This window comes from Cavia porcellus, unplaced genomic scaffold (assembly GCF_034190915.1).
Source record: "Cavia porcellus strain 051 isolate PalLab524CR breed Dunkin Hartley unplaced genomic scaffold, mCavPor4.1 scaffold_32, whole genome shotgun sequence".
NCBI classification, from domain to species: domain Eukaryota; kingdom Metazoa; phylum Chordata; class Mammalia; order Rodentia; family Caviidae; genus Cavia; species Cavia porcellus.
The window spans coordinates 43,163,042-43,190,058 of record NW_026947515.1 but is presented as its reverse complement, the minus strand read 5'-3'; the positions used below and the strand labels follow the sequence as shown (position 1 = coordinate 43,190,058).

The 27,017-nt window shown below is 42.4% G+C and overlaps 1 protein-coding gene across 1 annotated transcript in view; it reads right to left on the bottom strand.

The window, feature by feature from the left end:
• Positions 1-6,758: 6,758 nt before the first annotated feature.
• Hs3st3b1 (heparan sulfate-glucosamine 3-sulfotransferase 3B1) overlaps positions 6,759-27,017 on the bottom strand; it is a 39,510-nt gene continuing 19,251 nt past the window's right edge. The window contains exon 2 of the mRNA XM_003466210.4: positions 6,759-10,565. Within this exon, the coding sequence (XP_003466258.2) occupies positions 9,947-10,565 (619 nt within the window). The 3' untranslated portion in view covers positions 6,759-9,946. The remainder of the gene's footprint in view (positions 10,566-27,017) is intronic.

Sequence of the window (27,017 nt, the reverse complement as noted above, 5' to 3'; positions counted from 1 at the left end):
ATCTGTGTAAATGTCATATCCTTTTGCCCCCAGGATGTTACCCAAATTTTATTCTCTTGTTCAACAGGTGATTACAGAGAAGGTGTCACTGAAAATCCCTTTCTCATCAATTACGAGCTATGGTCTCCTCTATCACAGAGACTGTAAGTTAGGGATAGAAAAAAACAATAAGCAAACACGCACATCACTACAAATTGTGGCAAGTGCTGTGATGATGTGGATTAGATTCTCTGAGTCGAATTAAGAGTAAAAGCCAGTTTAGGTCGGGGATTGGTCCAGATACCCGCTACAGCCATGTGTCAGTCAGCAACAGGGACAGCTCTGGCCATGCATGGTTGTGTGATTTCATCGTCATGCAAGCTTCCTAGGGTGTAATTATGCAAACTTAGGAGGCAGAGGCCAATCGCTCTGTGTGGCTCTTGATACAATCATCTCTCAATTACCAATGACCATGGGACGTATGAGACTGACATGCAATTCTATGGGAAATGTTTTTTTTTTTATGACTAACAGGATTATACTCTAAATAAATGATAAAACACAGTACAGTAAATTCATAGACAAGTACTGAAACCATTTGTTAGCATTATCAGGCATCATATAATGTCCAAAATTGCATGTTATACTTTTATATGACTGTATAGTAGGTTTGCTTTACACCACACATGCATGATTACTGTGTGGCCCTACATCTGGAAGGCTACAGCATCACTAGGCAATAGACATTTTTACATTCCATTATGAACTATGGAACTACCATCATAAAACTGTATGTCACTGAATGAAATTTCATTACAGGACACAGAACTGTGCTTGACTATCAAATCACCCCACAGTTAGTGGCTCAGAAGAAAACATAGTTATAATCTCTCCCCATTATGTTGGCTGGCTGGGCTCAGCTGGGTGGTTTTTCTGTTCTGTGTGGCATCCTCTGTTGCTGTCATTACCTGGTGGCTCCACAGGGCAGGAGCACTCAAGAGGGCTGAGTCCTGGCTGGCACTGGGAGCTCCTTTGAGGCTGTTAGCCAAACTGCCTACAGGTAACCTTCCCACAGAGTTTGGGCTTCTTATAGCATAGAAGTCAGATTCCAAAAAGTTGGAGGATCTCCTGGTAATATCATTCCAGGAGAGAGGGAAGAGTGGCCAGGGGTCTGCTAGTTAAAGCTGTCATGGGCTCAGCAGAGTCAGACTGAGAGAGGGCTACCAAGGGCATAAAAGCCAGGGTTCTTAGGGTGACAGTCTACCATGGGGAGTTGGGGCAGCCTTCATGGGAGAAGCCAGGAGCATAATGGGGAGGCTGAGATGGGACAGAGTATAAGTTAGCCAGGCAAGGAGTTGAGAGAAATATATTCCTTGAAAGAACATGGCTCCTTCCAGGAACAGAAATATGGCTGGAAATGGGGAACCAAGACAAGATGGTATCAAATAAGACTGGGTGGAGACTTCCAAAACAAATGAAAAAGCTGTGAACTTTGCCTCTCTCTCTCTCTCTCTCTCTCTCTCTCTCTCTCTCCCTTCTTTCCCTCTCTCTCCTATCTCTCTCTCTTTCTTTCTTTTCCTTTGGTGATAGATCTCTCAGTGTTGTGCAGACTGACCCCCAAACTCCTAATCTTCCTGCCTCAGTTTCCTAAATGCCTAAGGCTTCAGGCCAACACCATTTGAAATGTAATGGGAAGCTCCCTGAGGGCTTTTAGCAGCCCAACTACCCACTTCATTAGAGTTTTTAAAGCTCACATTTCTGTAAGCAGAAGAGATTAGAGAGGGGAGGAGGCTTTGTGTGGGGGCCAGCACCGCTGGTATCTGGTGGCAGTTTCCAGAGAAAGAGCAGATTTTATATATTTGGGAGATTTTCTCTAGTGCTTCAATATTACAAGACCTAGTGAAGGATGGAATGTGAGGCGTGTGGAAGAAGATGTTAAGAATGGCTCCTTATTTTCCAGCTGAGCACGCCTAGGGCAGGAGATATTAGGAGAGAAGATTCAGAAAAGAAAACTAAGTCCTGTTCAGTGTGTGCTTATACTTACAATGTTTATGGAAATACCCTAATAGAGATATCAGATTGACCAGTAGAGAGAATTCAGGACTTCAAATCAGAAAGGCTTCAGAGACTTAGCCTGCAATATGATCTGATCTTCTGTTTATTCCCCCAGACCCATCCTCACCCCTGCCCCACACAGTCCATGATTCAACCCTGTGGGACGCCCTGCAGCTCCCAACAGACCAAATTTGTCCGCATCTGTATCTTTGCTGCTGATACTCTCCTTTGTCATCCATCCAATCACCTGATTACAATCCATCATTTTTGAAGGCTTGACCCTCCCCTCCTCACTTGCCCCAAATCAGGTCAGGCAATCCTAGCCTCATTCCATGTGAATGGTGGGTTGGGCTGTCAATTAGAGTGTGTTAATGCCGTAAGACCCAGGGCCTTTGCACTGAGCTACACCACCAGTCCTTTTCGGTTTTTGTTTTTGTTTTTGTGTTTATGTTTGCTTTGAGACATGATCTTGCAAAGTTACTAAGTTCCCCGGGCTGAGTTTGAACTTGTGATCTTCCTGCCTCAGCCTCCAGAGCACTGGAGTGTATCACCATGCCCAGATGGGTTGAGAAATGCTTGGTAAAAATGCAAGTGAAGGGGTTGGGGATTTAGCTCAGCGGCATAAGCGCCTGCCTTGCAAGCAGGCAGTCATGAGTTCGATCCCCGGTACCGGTAAAAACGAAAAAGACAAAAAAGAAAAAAAGCAAGTGAAGTATGCTTGTGTGTGCGTGTGTGTGTGTGTGTGTGTGTGTGTGTGTGTAGCAGACTTTCCCTGGAGAAGACTGACATATGGATCAACAAACTGAATGGGAAAGACCTGCTCTGATGGGTGAGTATCCTCTAGTCTGTTGGGGCTCTTGATGAAACACCAAAGCAGAAGAGAAAGAAAATTTGCTCTCTGTTGCTTCTTTCCCAAGAGGACAAACTTTTCCTGTTACTGCTCTTGAACACCAGGCTCTAGTCTCTTCAGCCTTCGATCTCTGGCATTTGCACACAGAAGTATTCCACCTGCATTCAGAGCTCTGGCATTGGACTGGGGGCTGCACAACCAGCCACCTTGATTGTGAGGCTGTGACCTCTTAGATTGAACCACATTATCAACTTCGCTGCTCTCTACCTCGCACAGGGTATATTGTGAAACTTTTCCACTTCCTGTAACTCTTTGAACCAATTACCTAATAAATCCTGTCTGGAAGACACTGACCCATAAAACACCAGAGCCCTCATCATCTTGAGCCATCAGGGATGCATCTTCAGGGGGTCCTTCAGCTCCACCATGGACTGTGAATTCCTTAAAGCAGAATGTGTCCCTTGCTTAAGGGTTGAGTTTCTAGCAACAGTAGATGCTTGGTAAAATAATATGGAATGAATGAACCAACTTCTGATTTCAGCATCTTTTTGCTCCAGCTCACGGGAAATGCATCCAGTGAACAATCCTCAAAACACTCTGTACCTCCCTTTTAAGGAGTCTTTGGGTGTAGCTAACAGCTACACCCAAAGAGATGCCTTCCCCTTTCTTCTCTGCTTGAATCTATTAGGACAAAAATCATGAAAACAGGTCAGGAATTCTTGGAGGAATTATAAACAGCCTTTACACAACAAGAGATGTACAGAACAGGAAATATTAGGGGCTGAAAGTGAAGATTTAAAAAATGAACACCTTCTTATAGGTACCAGGAAAGTCCAAGGGAGAAATTTTAATTCTGTGATTCACCTTTCTCAGAAAACCTTATACATTGAGATCCTTAAGCCACTTTTAGTTCATTTTAAAAAAAAAATAGACTATCGGGTGAGAGCAAAATCATCCATGCTCTCAAATGGGGAATATAAGCCATGAGCCCAAAGCTAGGAGTAAGGATGACTTTGTGCAATCGTTAAGTATCTTCTGCACATGATACTAATTAAGGACAGTGAAGAAAAGAAGGAAGCTATATGCCAGTCATTGGAACTATAAGTAGAGATGAGACTATTTTCACGAGGAATACAATGGCTAGGAAGACTCTGTCACCTTGAACGACTAGTGGATTTTATTAAGTAATGTGTTCAGACGTGAAAGGAAGAAATAATTACCAATCACATACAAAATATTAGGGATACGTTGTTGAAGATTGACTTAGGAATCATGGGTAAATTGAGCATTTAAAGTTTATGTGTCTTTCAAAAATCCTTTACAAGTCTAACATCACGCTTTCGTGCAGTTCTGTGAACTCATTCTCATGACAGTTTGGGGGCTGCCTGATTACTGTAGACCAGCCCAAGAGCAGAAGCCAGGTGGGCGTGGCACTCTGTGAAATACTACATGAGCAGCTAGGTGAGGGTTTACTTTAAGAAGGATCCAGAGTTATAAGGGGTAACTAATGATTGACTTTTTTGATAAAAAGCCTGGTACAAGGGGAGACATATTATGAATTCCCACTCTCTAGTTTTAAAGCCTTATGAAGTCTGTGTTCTAGCATAATGGTTCTCAAACTTTAATGTCAATCAGAATCACCCAGAGTGCTTGTTAACCAGGGAACTAGCATTTCTGAGGCTGTAGGACTAAGGAATTTTCATATCTATCAACTTTCCGGGTGATGCTGATATGACCCAGTAATTGCTTTGAGAACACTGCAAACTAACAGCTCTCAATCTTGTTTATGCATTAGAATCACAGGAAACACTTTTTAAATACAGGTTGAACATCTGTTATCTGAATTGCTGGAAACAGATGTATGCTTCAGAGCTTGTATTTTTGCAGACTTTGAGATATTTTTTGTATGTATCTTGGGGATAAAACCAGATCTAAACAAGAAATTCATTTATGTTTCAAGTACACTTTATGCATGTCAGCCTGGAGGTAATTTTAAGCAGTATTTAGTGTATAAATATTAGTGGGCTTATGTTTTTGACTGCAACTCTGCCCCATGAAATCACGTGTAGAATTATCTACTAGTAACAAGTCAGTACTCAAAAAGTTTTGGGCTTTGGAGTACTTTGGATTAAGGGTCCCCAACATGTGTATGGATATTTGGGCCTCAAACATTAGAAACTTTAAATGTAAATGATCTGGGCTGTGTTTCAACTTGAGAATTGTTTAAAGACTTCTCTAGATCATTGACTATTTGCCCAAGTTTGAATCCTTCTCTAAACTATGCTTTAAGGTTAATAAGTAGATTTTCAGGTCCATTTTATTACCTGTCTGTAGAAAAATCGTAAAATTGATGGGATGGAGTGCAAAGTCATGTCAACATTTAAGGCACACGCCTATTTCACTGAGTATCATATTGCCGGTCCGAAGGAGTCCGTCTTTATGAAATGCTGGCTTTTGAAAAACAGATCTCAACGAATGCTGACCAACTTGCCTCTTCTTTGCCATATTCGTGAAGTTTCCCTTCCCCTGCTTTCCCTAAATGCTAGCCTCCTTTCCCATTCTGCCTCTACCCAAGACATCCCCTCAGTGTGATTATCCGTGTTTCCCAAAGTCTAAGGCAACTGAGTGCTACAGGAGAGGCCTGGGAAGAAAGGACTCCAGTGTTTAATGTATGCATGGGCTCAACACTAAATACATTGTACTGGTTTTCCGTCTTCAATTCTCTTTCATTCTTCACGGCAAGACACAAAGCTCAGTCGGTCTTGCCAGCCAGAAGCACTGAGCCCAAGGCAAAGAACTGCTATGACCTTCCTTACACACTATCTAGCTAGAAACTCACAGCATTTCTTTGTTTTCACTGTGCTTTTTATGATTACTTCCTTATTATGGCAAGAAATTATAGTATCTCACTCAAAACTACAAGTTTCCTTCTAAAATTAAGTCAAAGAAGAGTAACACAAATATTTGTAGCAAGTAGTGATAATGTAGGCCAGGTGCCATGTCTAAAGGAAACAGAAGGTAGTTTGCAACAAACTAAAAATATGGATTGCCATGCCTAGTGCCTGTGTTTTGCTCACAGAAAATGGTTTACATAGAGAAACAAACACTCTGTGGTGCTGCTGTACAAATTCACCCAGCCAAATGTATCACTCAACCTGTCATGGTTGTGGCCAGCTCATAGCCACCTGCCTTGACCTGTGTGTGTGACAGAGATATTACTGGACTACACATTGGGGTGGAGGGTTAGCCCTTCCAGGGCGTAGGGTCTCTCTCTCCCTCTTTTACCTCCATAGCCATTTCCCAAAAGTTTATTCCAAATACTTGTGGATTCATTGGCTTTTGGATTGGACCTTCTAAAAATCTAAAAACTACACCTTACAATGACTTTTTGTGCATATACTTGTGTAACCGATACAAGAGGCAGGATGTGGCAAAGCTGGCTGGGGAAATAAGGGGGACCTGTCCATTACAAGGTCCCAGGACAGCACCAAATAATTCCCAGGACCCCGTCTGTGGAACTTCTCCCAAGCTCCCCCCAAAGGCGAGATGCTACAAGGAGTCCAGTTCATGACTCCTCCTGGTGGCTCACTGCACGTCTCACAGTGCATCTTTGTTTTTCTCCATTTCATCAGCCCAAGTTCATTCTAAAGCACCAGTTCTTCCCATAACTGCTTCACCCCTCACTTTTCAAATAAACTTTTGGCACTGTTTTTGGCTTGTCTCATCCAATTCCTTGTTCAAGGCCAGAAGAACCCGGAATACATTTAATGGGTGAGCCATTTCTAGAGGAACCACCTGATAACATAACTACTTACTAAATAAAATATTACAACCTTCTGTATCTGCAATACACAGTAAAACATAGAAGCACCCACAAGTTGGTAAAATAGATTTTATTTGTTCATACAAAGAAATAGTATGAATTACCAGAATTTCATTTTCCTAGAAACGTCTTTCTCTGTGTAAAATTAATTTGTGTTATACATAGGACAAAATACTTGATTTAATTTTTTGTACATATCGGCTATTCTAAACCCAGGTTACAGAAGACACTGCCAGAATTTGCACAGTGTTTTAGATGATGGGGCTGAATGAAACTCAGGCATAAATTAATGTTACAAAAGTGAAAAAAAAATCTAAGCACATCTTTCAACAGAATGAACCATTCTTCCCGATAAACTGAACTCCTTAGAAACATCTATTTTCTTTTTTTACCAAAAAGCCCTCACAGCATCTGCAACTGTGTTTCTCCAAAGGTCTAAACTTGTCCGCCACTCAAAATGACTCACAAAGAGAATCGCACCAATAAGACAACTTCTTCTCCTCAATCATCCAGTTAAGAATTTATTACACTGTCTGAAAATAACTTTGCAGGCATTACCTATCCAGTTAACAGATAGCTGCACACAAACATCTCAAAGCAAACAGTCAATGGATATCTCCATTTTTTTATTACTATTAAATGAAGAAAGAAACCAAACTGAGAATAAAGCACTGTAGTAAATACCAGAGGTTTGCCTTTTGTACTTCCTAAAAGAAACCTAAAACATGTGTTGGAACGAGTTGCCAGAATATGACACGGGGTTGGCTTCTAACAGCTCAAATGTTAAAACTTGATGATCTTGTAGATGGCTACAGAGGAAGAAACCCACGTTCAGTTTTCTGGGCTGCCTATCTCCCCAAGAAGATGACATGAAAGGCTACAATAACCATCACACGAGAAGGTGTAACTTTGGAGCAGACGCAGCATTCAGATCAGTCAGGAGCCGTAAGCCTTCAGAGCCTTCTAAGAGATGCGTGTGATTTTTTTATTTATTTGTCTTACTTGGAAAAATCTGTCCTAGTCCATCCGTGCTAATTAGCAACATCTGTTTGAATTCAAGGACTTGACCTAGAATAAAATTTTGACCCACTTCAGTGTTCATGACTAAATGACCTTCCTATCTGAAAATTTCCTGTTTCAAGCTGGGAATAAACAATCAAAAACTGTCCAGCTTGGAAGGTCAGAGACCTAAAGGGGAAGAAAAGCTCACACACGCTGTCCTATGATTTTGTTACATAGCTTTCTCTGAACTGATTCTGCGATTCTATATTATGAGTCATGTTACACCCTGAGAGCAGCCAGAAAGTCAACAGGGCAAGACGTGGTAAAGGTCTTGGATACCACATTACCTCAAGCAAGGTTATGCTGTAACTTCATGGAGGTGTTTGCACGCTGATTGCCAGTGAGCCTTCCAGACAGAAAACGCACAGCCAATTAACACCCTTATTGACACAGACGAGTTGAGAATCATGCCATGATTATCGTGTTGTACTAAGTGTAGGTTCCACATCATTTTGCAGAGGCAATAAAAAAATTCTATAAATTGGAATATTTCATCTAAGGCCAACACTGTGCCTCTAATCACCTTCGATCCTAAACTCAGCCTCCCCAAATATTTTTGCTGCTAAGAGCTGGGTTACAATTTGTGGACAAACACAAGTTAAACTAGCAAATTGTCACTTGAAAGACCAGTAACGCCTCCGGATTAGTTTCTATATATAAATTATTCTCTCCTCTTTTCGTACAACGTTTCTTATCCAGTCAGTCAAGTTATCCCATAAAACAGACAAAACCATTCTTTGTAAATATCACAATTCAACCACTTTGACAATCAGTATATCTTCCTACGTATTCCTTGAGGAAAGTATAACTCAAAAACCAATTTTCTTGTGATAGAAGGATGCTAGTGTAGCAAACAGAAGATTAACTAAATATATCATTATGTGATGTCACCACACGGTTACCCGGTTGCCACCAGCTGTTCATTATAAATGATCCATATTGGCACTTGCAGCACAGACAGATGACAAAAGCCGTCTGCACAGCAGTAGCAATGCTGGGAATGTTTCTGCCAAGACCTGGCTGAAACTGGCTGCCCAAGTACCTACAGGAGATGGCACCACCTTTTTTCAATGTGGGCCACTCCTAGTTCTTGCTGTTTGAATTATCTACAGACTATACGGTCCTTCTGAGATGAGCTAAGAATTTCTAGAACAGGGATGCAGGGAATTTGTTCCTCTGCTAGGCTGCCTCTCAATTCTGAGTCTTTGTCTTTTCTCCCTTGGGAGGCTGTGATCCTACAGGCCAGCAGTGACCAGCCCTACCAGCTTGGTAGATGCACATGGCAAAGGATGCACCTGACCTCCAGGGGTCTCGACATTGTGACCTCCACGGGTCTTGGGTTTGTGCCAGTGGCTCTGCAAGCGTATGGAATTCTTTGGTGTGTCACAGCAAAACTGTCTTCCCGGAGAAAAGAGCCCAGTGTGCACCTATGCAAGCTAGAAAAGGTCATCTTTATTGCTAAAGCAGCACCCAGGCATGTGATCTGGGCAAGAGGGGCTAACATTTGCACACACTCCAAGCTGTTACTGGACCAAGGAATGGGGCAGAAAGGGACTATGGACCACCCTTCAACGCCAAAGGCTAAAAGAAATGGACCCTGTCATTCAAACTCTAAAAGGATGTGGCTGTCCCTGCGAAGGTGGTGATACCCCACATGCTTAGTGGAGGTGAGGAAAACCTTCAGCATGGTGGTTTGGCGTCTACACCCTTAGAAATCACTACACACAGCTAAGAAAGCTGCCATGTGAGGCCTGACCTTCAGAATACAGCGCTGTGGGGGCAGCTCAGTGCTCAAGCAGGAAGAGACTGGAAGCCAGAACGTGGGAACCGAGACAGACAGACACACAGCAACCGTGAACTGGGGCAGCAATTGAAGGCTGAATACCCGTAACAACGAAAATCTCAAGTTGTGCTTTTCTGTTTTTTTAAATACAATAGGGAAGGAAGGGGGGAAATGGAAGCACCATCCATTGTGAGGCATAGCACAAAACATCAGAATTAAACACTTTGGAATGTTAACAGATCATGAGGCGAACTCTCTAAAGAGTGTGGCTAGGCAGCTTAGTGAATTAATTGCTTATGAATTAAAAATAAATTATTATAAAATAGATTTCTGTACATTTTACATACATATAATCTCTCAATATATAAGTCACATAAACAGAACCAGGATGCATTCAGTCCCAGCCAAAGTCGTGCCCGGTCATCTGGTAGAACTTGAGGTTGAAGGGCCGGTAGAATTCGCGCAGTCTCTGCACCACCTCGGGGTCGATCTCGGGGTGGATCCTGCCCTTGGTTTTGCCCAGGCAGTGGGGTTTGCTGCTGCCCTCCGCCTTCTTGAGGCAGGGGAAGCCCTTGGTCTTGTTGAAGTAGAAGTGCTTGTCCGTGATGATGCGCTTGAGGCCCAGGAAGTCCTGCACGCGGCCCAGCTCGCCGGCCGGGTCGCGGATGAGCCGCTCTCCGCTCACGAAGAGCATCTGGCGCGCGGGGAAGTGGCGCAGCCAGTGCTCCAGGTGCTTGGCGTAGATGCCGATCTGGATGGCGCTCCACGACGTGTCGATCAGGCCCGCGCTCCTGTTTCTGAACGTCAGGCTCTCGAAGGTGGGGATGTCCGGCCGCTTGGACAGCGTCTGCGTGTAGTCCGAGATGGCCCTGGTCACCGGGTCCCGCACCACCACGATGAGCTTGGTGTCCTTGGACATGGCCGAGATGCGCGCGGGCGCCTCGCGCGTGACGAAGTAGCTGGGCGTCTTCTCCATGGTGATCTGACCCTCCAGCGTCCTGGGCATCAGGTCCCTGAGGATAGAAAATAAGAGAGTCTGGGGTCAGTAAGTGATCCCTCTTTCTCTGCTCCTCTCGAGGTCAACACTGAATCCTGGTTTCTTCTTATTACTGAGAAGTGCTGTAGAGACATATAGAAATACAAGCAGAATTTTGGAGTTGGAAGTACATTAACGTCCCATAGAAAGTGTGACAGCCTAACCCTATCTGCCTCCAATGTCAGGATACTGCGTGGAAGGTAACACAGCCAGAGATGGTTCTCTAAGATCCTGGAGTGTCACCTTTCTTCTTAAATTTAATTTAGGGTATGATTGTATCAAGGTTTTGGATTGCCTCAAACATATAATGTCAAAACACAAATGACTTAGGCGTCTGGATATGTGCCTTCCCTGAACACAGCACCTACATCTCAGATTTCGCTGTGCATACGACTTTCATAGGTCCAGGCGAACACGCTGTGGGTACCAGAAAGCAAACATCCCCCTGATCCAGCCAGATTGCACAAACTTTCTACCACAGGGCCCAACTAACAAAATGCCATTTCTTCAAAAAGCAATATAGCCCCACAAACTCTGGTGCATTCAGGTACAAACACACACAGAGAAATTCACAAGATACAGCTCTAGACATTTCCTGAACTATTTTATAGTCCATTAAACAGTAATGATGACTTGGAAAATACCTGTGCCAGCACTAAACAAAACTAGTGGGCTTTTGTAGGTTACAGTTAACAACCTACACTAGACACGCGAGTCATAGTATTTGGACCAGAAAGATAGTTTTGTGGTAGTATATCATAATTACAGTGATTACATGAATTAATAATGTGAGACTTTGATTGCAAGATATCAAGTCACGAGGGGGGAGAAGGAAATAGAATGACAATGAAATGCCTTGACAATGACATAAAGAGACAACGCCCACATCATCTTTAACCAAATATTTACTTCTTACTGGGACATTCTAAACTTGCAGCTTCAAACCATCCTAATCCACTACAACTGTAATGTGAGCACATATACAGTAATTACGATGTAAACTATTTATCACATGAGCCAGCCAGGACAATTCCCTGGAGACAGCAGGCACCGTTGTGCAGGACACTGGTGACAGGGAGTCTAGAGGAAGAGCGATTTGTCCTCCGAAAGACTCCTGGGCAGCACCTGCACCACTAAAGCTGGATTGACCCACTTTGCCCACCAGCCACTTAAAGTAGCAGTGCCATCAGGCTAATGTGATCAAGGCTTAAAGAGAGCTCTCCACTTATTTCGAATTTTCTAAAAAGCAGGTCAGCTTAGATAAAGGCCAAGCTTCTCCCCTGTGTTAAGCTATCTGAGAGTGTTATCACCATGCCTGGAGGAAATCCAACCCCCAAAGGTCTCCGGGGCCCCTGCAGATGGGTGAATGTAGGGGTCTGTCTTCGAAAACAGTCTGCCCTCAAATTCCCACTGGGTGTGACACTTAGTACATTTACTGAGTTGTGTGACTCTGAACAGGTCATTGTCCTGTCCATGCTGCAGCCATCTCATCTGAACAGTGAGAGAGCAGAGATGGTATCCTCCTCCTCTGGCTTTTGAGAGGAATGTGAAGCCCATCTTGGTGCCTCGGCTGGTACCTCATTAGCAATAGAAAAATGTTATCAATACTGTCTTCTGTTAACAGGATTGCTACGAGGGTATAAGAAAGCAACATTTGCACACAGGATCATGGCACCTGACCTCAGACTGGGGTCTACAATCTTCTCTGAGCCCTGCTGCTCACATTCCCTCAACAGTCCTGCAGAAGAGTCTCATGGCAACTTAACAGAAAGGCTCAACTGGTGATTGCAAATGGAGAAAGCATGTAATAAGGTTATAAAGTGGCCACGGGCACTCGGTCATCATACAAACTTCTGTTTGATCACCTGTTAGTCACCCAAGCCAGTCTGCAGCATTTCCTCTAGAGGAGGACACCATGTTTCCCCTTCATGGTCCAGAGCACTTCTACATGTATGAGACAGGACTCAGCCGCTGGGCTTTCTTAAGAGTATCAGCAAAATAATGGGGCCAAGGGACAAACTGTTTTCTGGGCCTCTCTCCAGTACAGGGCTCACTCTCCCCTCCACTTGGCTATGACAATGAGTAGGCAAGAAATGAGATACATGTTGGATTCTCTATCATCAAAAACCACCTGAGTCCTTTCCCCAGGAATTCTGGGCTCATCTACTCAGTATTGGGCTCAGACAGAGCCTGGAATCTCCCCAGCACACTCCTAGAGATCCCTCTGTTAAAAAAAATAATAATAATGGCTTAATGTATTAGTTAAATCACAGTAATAACGGCTTTATTCAATCCCAACATGACAGGGAACAGAAACCACTGTGACAGTCCTGCAGTGAGGGACAGAGGCCGGGGTTCACCCCAAATACAGCAAAGGCAATTAGGAGAGGATGGGGTTAATGGATGGAAAGTCACCAGGAGGAAATATCACATACAAGGGGAATTCTGGTGAATCTCACCTAACAGGATTCTTGAATGCAGGCAAGGGTGACCAGATAGCACTTGGGGGATGCTGGAAGATAAGGAACCTCATCAGACTTTGAGGATTATTAGACGGCTGGGAGGTAAGTAAGGAGTCTTGCTAAATGGGCTTAGCATTGTGCTTTGCTAAAACTGGATTTTACAAGGAAAAGTACAGATGGGCCTAGGAGCAGTTTCAGGAAGGAGCCAAACTACAGTTTGGTCCAGCAGAGAATCTTGCTCAGCATGACCTGAGAAGTATGAAAGCTTGGCATACAACCTTCTAGGTGACTGCAGTTAAGTCCCTTTAATTCCCTGGAGCTGGGCTTCTCCGACCATCCCTGCCCCACAACAAAGCTCTTCCCATCTGCTTCCTGGACCCCCATTCACTTCCGTTCTCTGATCATGCTACCTTCTTCGAACTCAGAAAACTTCTGGGCTTAACCGCGGCTCAGAAAGAAAGCATGAGGTTGTGGACAAGGGTGACACCCCTGCACAGGCCCTGTACCCATTTCCAGCCTGGAATGGCCTCCAGGAGGTGAACAGTCATGAAGGTTAATTAAGCAGCTCATTAAGAAAGCCAGTTTCTCAAACAGCTAGTCATAGCTAATAATTATAGAGTGCTTTGGAGCTTGCAAAGAAACTTTCACACACATTATCTGATTTAGTCCTTCCTCAAAGCCTTTGAGGTAGGTATTGTAATCCTGCATTTAATAGGAACAAATCTCTTGGACTGGGTTGCCAGCCTACAGGTCAGAGTTGGGACTCTGGGTTTGTCTCCCTATCAATGCTCCTTATTTCTTAAGATGATCACAAACACAGACAGTACATACCTGATCCCTTTTAAAATCGATATCTGTATTTTCTTTTCTCCCACTCACAGATTAGAATCTTAATAGTAGGTATTTTGGTGCTAATCAGATCATGGCTGATCATAATTGTTCAAATGTGAGTCAGATTTTGAAACAATAGACCTCTTTGGCTCTCATATTCCCATTGTTAACAGCATTTTATGAGGTCTGGAAAATTACCAATCATTGCAACAGCGCCTCTGGCTGGGACTTGTCCTCCCCTTCTTGCCACATGAGCAAGAAAGGTTACTTCCTTGAAAGCACAGAAAATTGGTCCATGTCACTGACAAACGCTTGAGAAACTGACAGGGCTGGACAGTACGTCCAGTGCAATACTCAGGAAGACACACTGCTGACAACTCATGCAAAGAGTCCCTTAAGACATCCTAGAGATACTAAAGAGGCAGGTGTGCCTCCCACTAACTTCGGGGTGACAGCAAGTACAAAAGATCTGCCTTTTTTATTACACCTCAAGGGTGAAGCAAGTTTCTCATCTATTAAGGCCTGGGGATAACAAGCGCAGTGAACTTGCAGGAACTTTCATGGCTTTGAAGAGCTGGGTCACGGAGCAGGATCTTGAGAGCCAGGTGAGTTTAGAGATAGCAGTCAAGGCTTTCAACTTGTTTGAAGATACTTACAAGAAAGTCCTGTGCAGCCTCTGTGAAAGATAGTTTCACCCTATTGCACATTAGAACCACCTAGGGTGTTTTCAAAAGGACTGGGTGTTTGAGCCTTGCCTCAAACAGAATGAATCAAGACATCCTCATGGGACCCCAACATGGAAATCTTTGGGTGACCCTAAATGCACAGCAATCACTGGAAATCATTCTCTGTGATTTCTATGGTTCTGGAACCAGACAGGAATTCAGGCTACTGATGTTTGTGTGCACACAAATGAAGACACTATGGATACAGAAGGCCACTAGGATGACAAGAGGGTAGGACACAGGATTGTGAGCAGAACAAAGGTTATTTGGTTAATCTAAGGGTTACTATTTGAGCTAAAGGCCTAAAAATATATCACAAAGGAGACGGTATGCTCTGATGGTCTAGAGATTGCAGAGACAAGAAATATACAATCAGCCTTAATACAAAAAGACAAAAAAGATGTTTCTCATAACTAACATACACATACCACCACCACGACCACCACAATAGCTAGTTATGAAACACAGTCAGACTGTCAGCAAAGTGTAACAACCTAAAAGAAACAGAAGTCACTTTTGCTCAGGTAATAAAGGAAAGCTAACAGAGGCAACTAACAGGGGGTTGGGGATTTAGCTCAGCGGCATAAGCGCCTGCCTTGCAAGCAGACAGTCGTGAGTTTGATTCCCGGTACCGATAAAAAAGAAAAGGACAAAAAAAAAAAAAAGAGAGACAACTAACATTTTCACCATCGAACGCTGGAGCCTGTCATCTTAAGCAGAAATTAAAATCAGGTGAAGAACAATTTCTAGTAGTAGATTATCTCATTTATCAAGGTTTGTGGCTTAAAAACGAAACTCCTTCATCAAGAAAAAGGGTCCCATGAGGTCTGGAGCACTGGTCGGTGGCAATGCATTTGTGTAACGTGCATGAGGTCCTGGGTTCCATCTCCAGCAACGCAAAGAGGGAACAAAAATCCCTGAAACTAAGATGAATGAATGTAAAATATGCCCACCAGACTGTTTGCTGCCTCTCTTATCTTTAGGCAGGGAAGGAAGGAGGAGATTAGAATCTCCAGCCTCAGGTTATAGATAAGCTCCTGTCTTTTCTCTCCAAACTTGAAGAAATCAGGCCAAAAGGTGGATCTACCACCTGCTGGGTCAGTTTCTCCTGGGAATGGCTATCTATGGCTTTGAGGAGCAGAATTTCCTAGGTTGGGAGCAGAGGTCTTACAAGCTGCTGAGGCTGCCTTCTAGAAGGAAAACCTTTAAACCCAAAGAAGCAGGGGATTAGAATGAACCAGAGAAGTTCTAAAAAGGCCTCTAATAATGGTATTTTCCAGTAACAAATGCTGTCCTGATTGTCATTCTTTGCTTCGTCTTCTAATGACATCCCCATCCCTACCCAACTGAATTTATTTTTTGAATTGGTAAATTACACAATAATAAAAAGAAAGCTAGATTATTGCAGTGGGCATAACCTAACTCACTACAGTCAAACAGATGCTGGGAATCATTTACACAAAACAGATGATAGAAATTAATACACTTCAGAGAGAAGGACAGGGTACAGCCTGCACTGGCTTGGGGTGGGTCCAGTCTTCCCACCCAAATGAGAATTTGAAAGATCATGTGAGGATCTTGGCCAAACCCTTTCTCCTCTTCCTTGCTTAGTTCTAGAAGTATTCCTTATTTTTGAACTCCAGTAAACACATTTTACTTCTTTTTAAAAATTTACTTTTTTTAAGCTTATATTTATTAACACATAGCCGCCTTTAAGCACCGCTGGGGATGAATCCTGGAACTCACACATACTAAAGAAGCTCTCTACCACCAAGCTACATCCCCAGCCCCCTAAAAATCACTCGATTCCCATTTCTAAGAATTTTGACTGATGTGTAGAATTCAGTAACACATGCTCAAAATATAGAACAGCTCTATCAAACCCTCAAATTCTCTTTTATTGCTCTGTCCAATAAAGATTTGACAAATTCCCTAAGAATCAAATCTGTCCAAATCTTTCTTTTGAAAAGATATTCTTGAAATGAGAAAATGGTCAGTGAAGACATGGAAATGTTGATGTAACATATTTACTGTTGCTTTTTTTAAAAAGACAAGCTATTTTTATGACATTCTCTGCTTCTAATGGGGATGTCTTCTTAGTGATATGTGCATAATCCTGTACCTCAGCTACTTTCTCTGTAAAATCATCCTAACAGAGAAAGCTGAAGTGGTTCTGCTTCTTCTGATGAGCTATTCTGACCAGAATTCCAAAGGCACAGACCAGCAAATTGCAATGTCCATATCCAGCCTCTAGCAATTTGTAAAATGATACGCTTATAATAAAGATGCTTTTTTCATTTGATAAAACAAATATTGTGGTAATTTTTTGAGTAGCTGATAAATCCATAAACAACAGCCAAACTGAAAAACACTGGGATGCCAAAGAGGAAGATGAGAATGGATGGAGCAGATGTTTTAGGGTAATGAAACTTCTCTGCAGAGAACACTATAATGGTGGATACATTGGGCAGCTTTCCATCACTGTGACAAAACACTTGAGATAATAAGCTTACGAAAGGTTTATTTTGGCTCACGGTTTCAGGTCATGGTCCTGTTGCCTGAGGGGCTGTGATGAGGTGGAACAGTAAGGCAGGGAGTGAATGCACACTGGAGAAAAACTGGCCACATTCTGATGTCTGGAAAACAGAAGGAAGAGGCCAGGATCTCCTGCAAAGGCACACCCCAGTATCCTAACATCCCTCTGTTTGTCCCAGTTCCTAAAGGTTCCACAACCTCCCAGTAGTTGGTCTCCATAGACAGAAGACCAAGCCTTTAATGTACAGGGTCTTTGGGGAACATTCAAAACTCAAGCTAAAACACATCATTACACCTTTCCAAAGCCACAGGATGTACAACACCAAGAGTGAAAACGATAACAGTTTGACCATGGATGTTCATAGATTGTAACAAACATACCAGTCTGGTACAGATGTCCATAACGGGAAGGTGGGGCTGGGGATTTAGCTCAGCGGCATCAGTGCCTGCCTTGCAAGCAGGCAGTAGTGAGTTCAATCCCCCGTAATGATAAAAAGGAAAAAGACAAAAAAAAAAAAAAAAAAAAAAAGAAATATTCCATAATGGGAAGGTTATGTACGCATGTGTACAACAGAGGGTATATGGGGAATCTGTGACTTCTGTCCAACTTTGTCAGAAACCTAAAACTACTTAAAAAATTTAAATTTGATTTTTTTTAATGAAAAAGATAAGATTCCAAGATTGTGACAAGGCTTCTCACCCTGGTCAAACTTGTTCTTTTGGTGCCAGGAATTGAACTCAGGACTTCTCCCTTGCCAGGCAGGGGCTGTGTTGCTGAGCTGAGCTATATCACCCTGATCAAACTTGTTTTTTTGGTTCTAGGAATTGAACTCAGTACTTCTCCCTTGCCAGGTAGGGGCTACACGCCTGAGCTGAACTGTATCCCTTAGGCTGCCCTCAGGCTCCTCTGAACTTTTCAAAGAGGTTGTCAGAGACTCTGGCTACAGCGCATCACCATGCTGAGCTGGAGTAGCCCAAGCCCCTCGGTGCTAGAGAAGTTGGGCTTTTTCTAGGCTCAGCATTTGCTGGACAAGTTGCTTCAAACTCCCCACCGGAGAAAGGTCCAGGAAACCCACTCAGAGGGCCAGTATGAAAGTCCAGACAGAGGTAAAAAACGCGGCAGGTCTGGGGCCAGGCATTTGGTGCTGTAAGTTAGTGTTCAAGGATGTTCAAAAGAAAATTCAAGGAGAAAAGAGAGAAAATTTCCAAGGTGAGTACAGTCCTAATCACAATCAGGACTCACAGGACCTTTTATTGCAGTCGTGCAGAACCTATGGAGCAGAAGCTGATTTTCCTTTTAGACAGAAGATGCTCATGTATGAGTCGTTTTTTCTAAGCCAAAACCTTAGTATTCAGGTATAATTGCACTTTGTGATAAGTGGGTATTGGTTTGAAGTTTGGGCACTCGTCTCTAAAAGGTTCGCCATCAGAGGTTAATGCTCCTCTCTGAAGCCAACTCACCAAACCTAAGTAGCGACCCCCACAAAACCTCCCAGGGGTCTTTACACTTTTAAGACATCACGAATCCCAGGAAGCCCAGGAGTAGGGCAAGGAAAGTTAACTCTCTGCTCCCCTTTCTTTCCTCCAGGAAGGGAACCCACCCAGCCATCCATGAGAAAAGGAGCTTTTCCTAGGAAACTTAACAGATTCCAGGACAATGACGGCAGAGAGGTGTAACCTGAACTGTGCCTGTAACTGGGGAAGTTTCTTCTTTAAAGTCTCTTTCTTCCCAAGGGGCTGAGTTTGGCAGGGAGGAGTGTGGGAAGAAGATGCTATCACTGGCCCCCTCTTTATCTGGACCCTGCTTCCTTCCTGCTCCCACATCTCCATCAATAATTATCTCCATTTGAGGGAGACGTTTGCATATCAAAGCACTCCTTTGGGAGGGTTTAAAATAATTTTAGATGAAACTGTAAATAGCTCAGGGCTCTCAATTTCAGGTCTTGCTACCAGATCTTTGGGGCTGTTGGGTGTGATGCAATGATTCCTTCAAATGTTTATGGCCCCTTTTGCTGCCCAGCTGCTGGTCTTTTTTTTTTTTTTTTTATTGTAATAGGTTGTGAAGAACAGAAATAACAAAGACTGGACTCTCCAGCCCTCCTCCTCTTCCAAACCCACTCTCTATTCTACACTCCCATCCCCCAACCACCTCAGAAAGGACTGGACCTCTATTGTCGTGAAGTTTCAATACAAGAAGAAAAGCCTTTGAATGCCATGAAGGGGTGGGGTGCAAAAGACCGTCTCAAGGCCCTGGGTCAGCTGGATCTCCCTTTTATTTGGGCCAAATCTTCATCCTCGGGTGCAAGTCCTGGGCCACAGAGGCTGCCAGTTCCTGTTCCGGGAAGAGGCCTCTGCAGGAAGGAGAGAGGGTTTCAATTAAAAGCTAATAGCCTTTTGTGTAGGAGCTCTCCGGGGTATTGCTTCTGTTTACTGGGGCTCACTGTGTGTGGGGAGGGACAAATCATGTGAAATCCTAGGGATCTGCATCCACTTTCTTGGAAAAAAAAAAATAATAACTTAAAAAAAATAATTAGAGAAAAAAGGAGAATTTGAGTTTCTGGGAAGCTGGCTTTTAGAAAGTGCTGTCAGCTGGGCCCACGGGGCAGTGCAGATCCAAGCACTCTGTACCCTCAGCTGGCTTCTGTGGGTACCGGGGCAGCAGGGTCACTGCACATCCTGGGCCCAGGTCGCACCTCCTTCCCCTCGTGAGTGCAAGCTCCGCAGGCCTGGCTACCTCCCTGCCACAGTGCTGTGCCCTGGCAGTGTGTGGCCCACAGGCTCCAGCTCCCCACCTCCCAGGACTGCTACCTTTTCCCTAGTGCCCCTGAGAAGGTAAGCAAATGTTTGTCAACAGAGCTTTTCCCAAGAGCTTCTGGGCCACTTGCAACACTGGTCTGCACAGAGCTGATGAGAATCACTCCCCCTGTCCTGCAGATGGGCATCAGAGAAGCCCAGAGAGAACAGGACCCGGGCACCAGACTCAGCATGAACACAGAACAGGCCCTGTGTATGTGCTGCCATGGTCCTGTTCTTACCTTGCCATTAAGACCTCAGATGAGCCACCCCAGGCTCGGGGTTAGTTTCACCTGCATACAAAAATTACTGGACTGGTTTAAAGGCATGCTCCTCTGTGCTAACATTCTGTAAGGTGACCCTTACAAGTGCCATCTGCTTAGCTCTATTTTGTCTCCTCTGACAGCCAGTAGTAGGTTGCTATACATTAGGAGAGGTTAAGTACTTCAATATATAAAAGGGTATCTCAGGGGCATCAGTACAGATCCCCAAAATGTGCAAAAAGGCGGTCAGTGTCAAATGCACCCTAAAATTAGCCATCTGCTTATTAATCACCCTGGTGAGTTAAAAGTGGGGTTCAAGGACTGGCTGTGTGGCTTTGGGCAAGTTTCTTAACATCTCTGTAAGATTTTCTCTCATCTGTAAAATGTCTTGTAGTTTATATAATTTTTTTTTATAATTTTTTTCAAGGACTTAATGTAGTATGGTCAATGAGCTAAAAAGCAAAAAAACTACCCAAAGTTAAGGCAAAATGAATCTTACTTATATCTCCTGTTTTTATTTCCTTTGGCGAATGGCTGTAAGTGAAGGAAATACAACTAAAAAAAAAATATCAAATTGTATCTTAAACCCAAAGGCTCGTGTAAAGACAAACTTTAGAAGGAGTTGTGTTTTTTGTCTTCTTCTCCACTTGTGGTATAAGCTCACTTTATGTTCCATCCTTGGTATCCCCCAAGGATGCTGGAAACAAAAATTGAACTCCAGCCTCTGGGGTTAACATTACTGAACTCAGATGATCCAAGCCAAAGAGGAACGGGAAATGAAATCACGTAGTCCTGGGGATGGAACCTGGGGCCTTGTGCACGCTCGGCAAGGACTCTACCACTGGTCTACATTCCCAGCCCTTTTGAAAGAATTGCTTTGCCTGGCAAGCATGAGGTTGTGAATTCGAACCCTAGTACCAAAAAAAAAAGTTTATTTTGAAACTGGATCTCATTAAGTTGCCTGGAACTATGATCCTCCTGCCTAGGATTACATGTGTGCACTATAGTGCTAAGTTGGTGCGGCTTTTAGTACAAATATAACTTACTTTAAAAAAATACAGTAGACAATATTGCTAACCAGGAACAAAACAGTGACAGTTTAAGGCCAGTGCCACACAAGCACCTCCCACAGGGGAAAAGATACATCCAGACTGCTGCAGCCAGACCTACACAGTGAAGACCAAACACTCAGTTGCCTTCCAACTCCCTGCCACAAGGCCAATGGAATCCCATTCGCTCTAAATTGAAGTCTGAGATAATGCTCTCTCTGTCTCTCTGCTTCTCTCTGGCCCAACCAACGTAACTTTTATGGTTATCAACTGAAAACAGTATAAATTAGGGCAACAAAAATTTTAAGACATGAGCTTTAAATTAAACTAGAATGAACTCAACTGAGTGTAAATAAACTTCCCTTACCATAAGCTTTAAATAACCCAAGGACACGCTAAGAAGGAAAAAAATTCTTTCTAATCAAAGAGGACATTCATGAGGGTATGAAAGTTGGAGGCTTTTTCTGTGCTTGTAAAGGTCACAAAGAAAGCAAGTGACAGAGGGATGGCCACAGGAAACCTAATGAGACCACAGGTGAAGGGCCTCCTTTCGGGAATTCTCAGCTGACAAAGTCTAGAAGTTCTTCAGAGTCAACCTTCAGCAAGAGAAAATGTAAGCTCAATTCTGGCTTAACTCAAACTCTCATCTTGGCATTGTGATGGGCAACCATGCATTCTAACAGCTCCATAAATTTGCAAGATTATTATACAGAGTCTTGTTTTATGTGAGATACGAGAGGGGGAACAGTTGGATGGTGAAGCCATTTAGTAATGTTCTCTGAACTTGCCTGGGTCCCATGGTCCTATCATTATTTATTATATTCTACGAGAACTGGGTGGTAGAAGATTGTGCCTGACTAGTGAGTCTCCAAATAAAATTTTTAGCAATAGTTTTGTGTCTTAAAACTTTTCCAATCCTATTCCCCACCCCTACCATGACGAAACAAAATTATAAGCTCCTAGGAGCTCAAATAACTAAGTGGTTATGAGAGAGCTGTTAAGAATTACAAGCGAGATTAGCCTTTTACCCTGCATTAACTCCAGTGGAAAACTAACCTAGTAACTTTTTTTTTAACCTGGTAACTGTTTAAGCAAATGATTATTTCTAAGAAAAAAATGTTTGGTTTAACTTTATTGTTTTTCATGGATTTTTTTTTGTATTTTTTTGGCATGATAAATTGTTAAGATTTTTCAAAACAAAAAATACAAGAAAGCAACAAAATATCTGGTTTATAAAGTATTTGAAAATGGAGGCCAGTTTGGAGATTTCCCAGAAAGCTGGGATTGCAAGTCCCATTTGTTCCAGCTATTCCACTTCTAGGCATATTCCCAGAAGAACTGAAAGCATCACACCACAGTGATATATGTGCACCCATGTTTATAGCAGCACAATTTGTAATAGCCAGATCTTGGAAACAACCTAAGTGTCCATCAACTGAGGAATGAATAAAAAAGTTGTGGTATTTTTATACAATGGAGTACTGCTTAGCTATAAAGAATGACCACATTGAGATATTTATAAATAAATGAGTGTGGCTTGAGACCATACTCACAAGCAAAATAAACTCACATGTATAAATAACAAATAGTCTCTCTAGTGTAAGAAATGACAAGAATACATAAAAGTATGTATTAATCATGATTCCCCATTATATTGTTTTGAAGCCTTATAATGTTTTCATTCATTAATTGGAATGGTTTTATTCTGGGGTGTTTGATTTTATTGTCTGTGATGGTATGAACAGTTATTTTGAAGAAAACAATACATTATAATAGCTAGTGCTGATTTAATATCAGCTTGTTTTGAAGCCCCATCAAGCTTTTGTTCTTCTGTCTCCATCGGTTTATCATGTTGTATCTTATTGGATTTTATTATATGTGATAGTATAAACAAAATTTTTTATAGACAAGGAGATAATATAGAAACCATTGTTCGTTTCCTGTTAGTTGGCTCTAAATACCCTGTAATACTTTCATCCTCTTGAATGGTTTTACACTGTCTTGTTATGTTTGAAGCTATAGTATACGAAGGTATACTCAAATATTTCAAGGAAAGAGACACTATGGTAGCTACTGTTGTGTCGGTTATCTGGTGGTGAAACACTATGTTGCTTAAATTGTTCTGTTCTGATCTGTGTTGTTATGTCCTCTTTTATCTTAATCTCCTTTATTTTTTTAATAAAAAATAAATGAATGAGTGAAAACGAATCAACTAGCTATATTTAAAATGAATGACTGAAGGTCATGGCCCAGATACATAAAGAGAATTAGGAGCAGCCTGGAATAATAAATTACCATGGGGCCAGGCTTGAAAGTGGTGATGGCCTCAGTGTCTGCCACTCAAAGATGACACATTTATGTATCACCATACCTATTACATTAAGCGACACAATTACATTAAAAGGCCATTGACATAAAGGTCTTAAACTTGCTTGCTAAGCAAAAGCAAAGAACAAGTATATTGCAAGACCAGAATTCTTCCTTTTACCTGTGAAACTCAGGCACACAGCAAACAAATGTCACCTTTAACTTTGGACGCCCTACGGCCCGTGGTTGGCAATAAACTTTGGCTTCTATGCTTAAATTAATAAATGGTTACAGTTAGTATCAATGAGAAAGCAGGTTTTCATGAGCAGATTTATATTAATTATGATTTGGGTTTAACTGTTAAATTGGCTTGCATCCCCTGATGTCCACCTAGTGATGGCGGACTGAGATACCCCAAATATATCCTGGGGAGCAGCAAAGGGAACTCAGACTGTAGCTGAAGTCTGTATTCATCATGTATCATAAATCAGAGGTGGTCGTTAGGTATTGTCTATGGGAATGAGCCGTGCCCTCCAGGAGCTTGCCAGTATTTGGAGAAATATCCACAGATGGAAACTTAAAAAACGAAAGAAAGAATCTCCCAGAAATCATTTCCATAGAGACTACCAAGGCTTCCTTGGAGAAGGACCAAGGGGAGGTGAACACCAAGATCAGTAGCAAAAGAGGAGTTCAAGAACATGAACAAGGGGCTGGGGATTTAGCTCAGCGGCATAAGCACCTGCCTTGCAAGCAGGCAGTCATGAGTTCGATCCCCGGTACCGGTAGAAATACAAATACAAAAAAAAAAAAAAAAACATGAACAGATTCAGTGAGAAAGCCATTTGGCCCTTTAGCTGAACTGAAGTTTTTTGGGTTTTTGTTGTTTTTTGTTTTTTATAAATGTTGAGAAATAAGGAAATTGCATGGTTTAGAAAGACAGATTGGAAAGCAGGCTGTGGTTGCCAAAATCCCATCGCTTCCCACAACATTGAGTCCATATTTCTTTTCAAAACTCAGTCTAGAAACCTTCTTAATCTTTCATTGAGTTGACCATGGCCTTCAAATTCAGACAAGACACAGCTGTCTTTCTAAAAGCTCTTCCCAACTCCACTTCATTCCAGCTATGGGAAGATAGTCACGGTTTCTCCAAGGACTGATGACATTTCCACACTCCCCTGGACTTACTCTTCTTGGAACATTTTTCCTAATAAACTTCAAAATCCATATTCCTTCCTCTCTTCTCATAAATACCACACTCCCCAAATTTTTCTCCCTGAAAGTGCACAATTACATATACACAAACACATACACTCTCACACACACACCCCACATATACACACAAAACACGCACATGCATTGTTACCATAATTATTATCTGTCAGTTGTGACTGTCCTTACGTAGTCTGACTCCTGGATTATGCCTTAATTGCCTGGCAGCAAATATAAATGGTTGTTAGAGAAATGAAAGGTAAATGTTAGAGTCTGGACTTGACTTGAGAGGCAATGGAAGCCACATAAAATGTAGGAATGAGCCCCAGGAAAAGGCCATCTTAGGAGTGGGGGAGACAGTACTTGGTAGCAGCCTGTCTTACAGACTTTTCCATTTTTAACTGATTATAAATTCCATAAGCCTGGTAAAAGAACACAGAAAGAGAGTGGAGAGCACTTCTGTGGCATGTGAAAAACCCAGCATTTGAGGTCAAGAACATATACATACACACACACATGCAAAGAGAGAGAGAGAGAGAGAGAGAAACAAAGAGAGAGCCACAGAGAGACAGAGACAGAGACACAGAGAGAAATCTGCAATAATCCAGAAAGATTAATGAGTATTTCCAGAGGAAAACTATACAGTCATGAACACAACCTTCTGGTGGTGGTGTGATTCTAAGCTTTTATTTCCTTTGAAGTATTTTGCAACTAGATTAATTATAGATAGCAATCTAGCAATGTAATATAATTCTTCACCATAGATATGCAAACGAATTCTTTCTGGCTAAGGTTGCTACAGACTTCCTACCTCTCATTCTATGAAAAAGTCCCTTTCTTATCTATTTGTACATTATGTCAATGTTTCCTTATTTCCAGTAAACTCATAAAATCTTTCGGCTTTTCCTTTGAACTGGTGGTAACATGTGCCTGGTTCACTCATTAATATAAGTAAAATAAAATGGTCATTTTATCACTGTGTATCTGCACAAGAGTCATAATTTCACCTTTTTTGAATAGAATTATTCTTGCACAAAGAAACTAGACTGTGTGCTCCTTGTAGTGCTCTTTGTATCAGTATGGATTGCTCATTTTCATATCAAGACCGGGTATACATTTTTTTAGCAAACAGGTTATTTTTGTGATTTTATAACTGAGGATTACTTATCTATTTTAAAGGCTTTAAAGAAGCTGTGAGTCATGGTCATAGTTATTTGAGGCAGCTGGCTCCATGTGACATCTCTACTGTTGGATTTCTTCCTTTACTATCATATTTTATGTGTTTGTTATTCTTTATGCATCTTTTTTTTAAAGGAAAGCCAGGTACAGTGGTACACACCTGTAATCCTAGCACTCGCTCTCAGAGGCTGAGACAGGAGGATCGCAAGCTTGAACCCAACCTGGACAACTTATTAAGATCCTTTCCACGTAGCTTAGTGAGAAGGTCATGGGTTCATTCCCCAGGAGTATCAAACAAGCAAAAATCTTAAGTACTTTTCCAGGAAGGTAGATGAAAATAAATTAAATTATGTAGACTTGAATGAGCAACAGAGTGTAACAATAAAATGCAAAGCAAGCTCATACAGAAAGTCCCTTTCCTTCTTTAGAAGGAAAAAAGGAAGCTGGTTAAGGCTGGATGAAAGGAAGGTAGTGGTGAGTGGCAGGCTTGAATTTTAATTAAGCAGGATTGAGAGAGGGTGTTTGTTACAAATAAGTGTTCGGGGTGAGGGACAGGAGAATTCGAGTGATTATCCAAAAAACATTATTAATGAAGAAGGGTTTAGGTTTAGCAAGCAAGAGCCAGGCATGGTGGTGCACGCCTGTACTCCCAACATGGGAGGCTGAAGCAGGAGGCTACACCCCAGCCTCGGCAACAGCACAACTCAGCCAGTCTCTGGCTGTAAAGAAAAAAAATTTAAAAGGCTGGAGATGTAGCTCAATGGGAAGGTCTCAAAGATTAATCCCCACTACTGAAGAAGAAGAAAAAGAAGAAAACAAAAATAAAAGACAAGTATGCATCACCCAAGATGCATCTTCCTAAAAGCGAGGCTCTGGGAGGCCAGCCAGAAACAGGGCCCTAAGATCAGGGACTGCCTCTCTGTCAAATACTCAGTGGTAGTCTCCATTCACTGACAAAGCCAAATAAAGATCTTTAAGTTGCTACTTTCCAAAATGAATTCACTTCCAAGTCCCTGGGCTGGGAACAGAGCGGACTAAGCCCATAAGCAAACACCACCTAAGGACAGAAAGAGAGG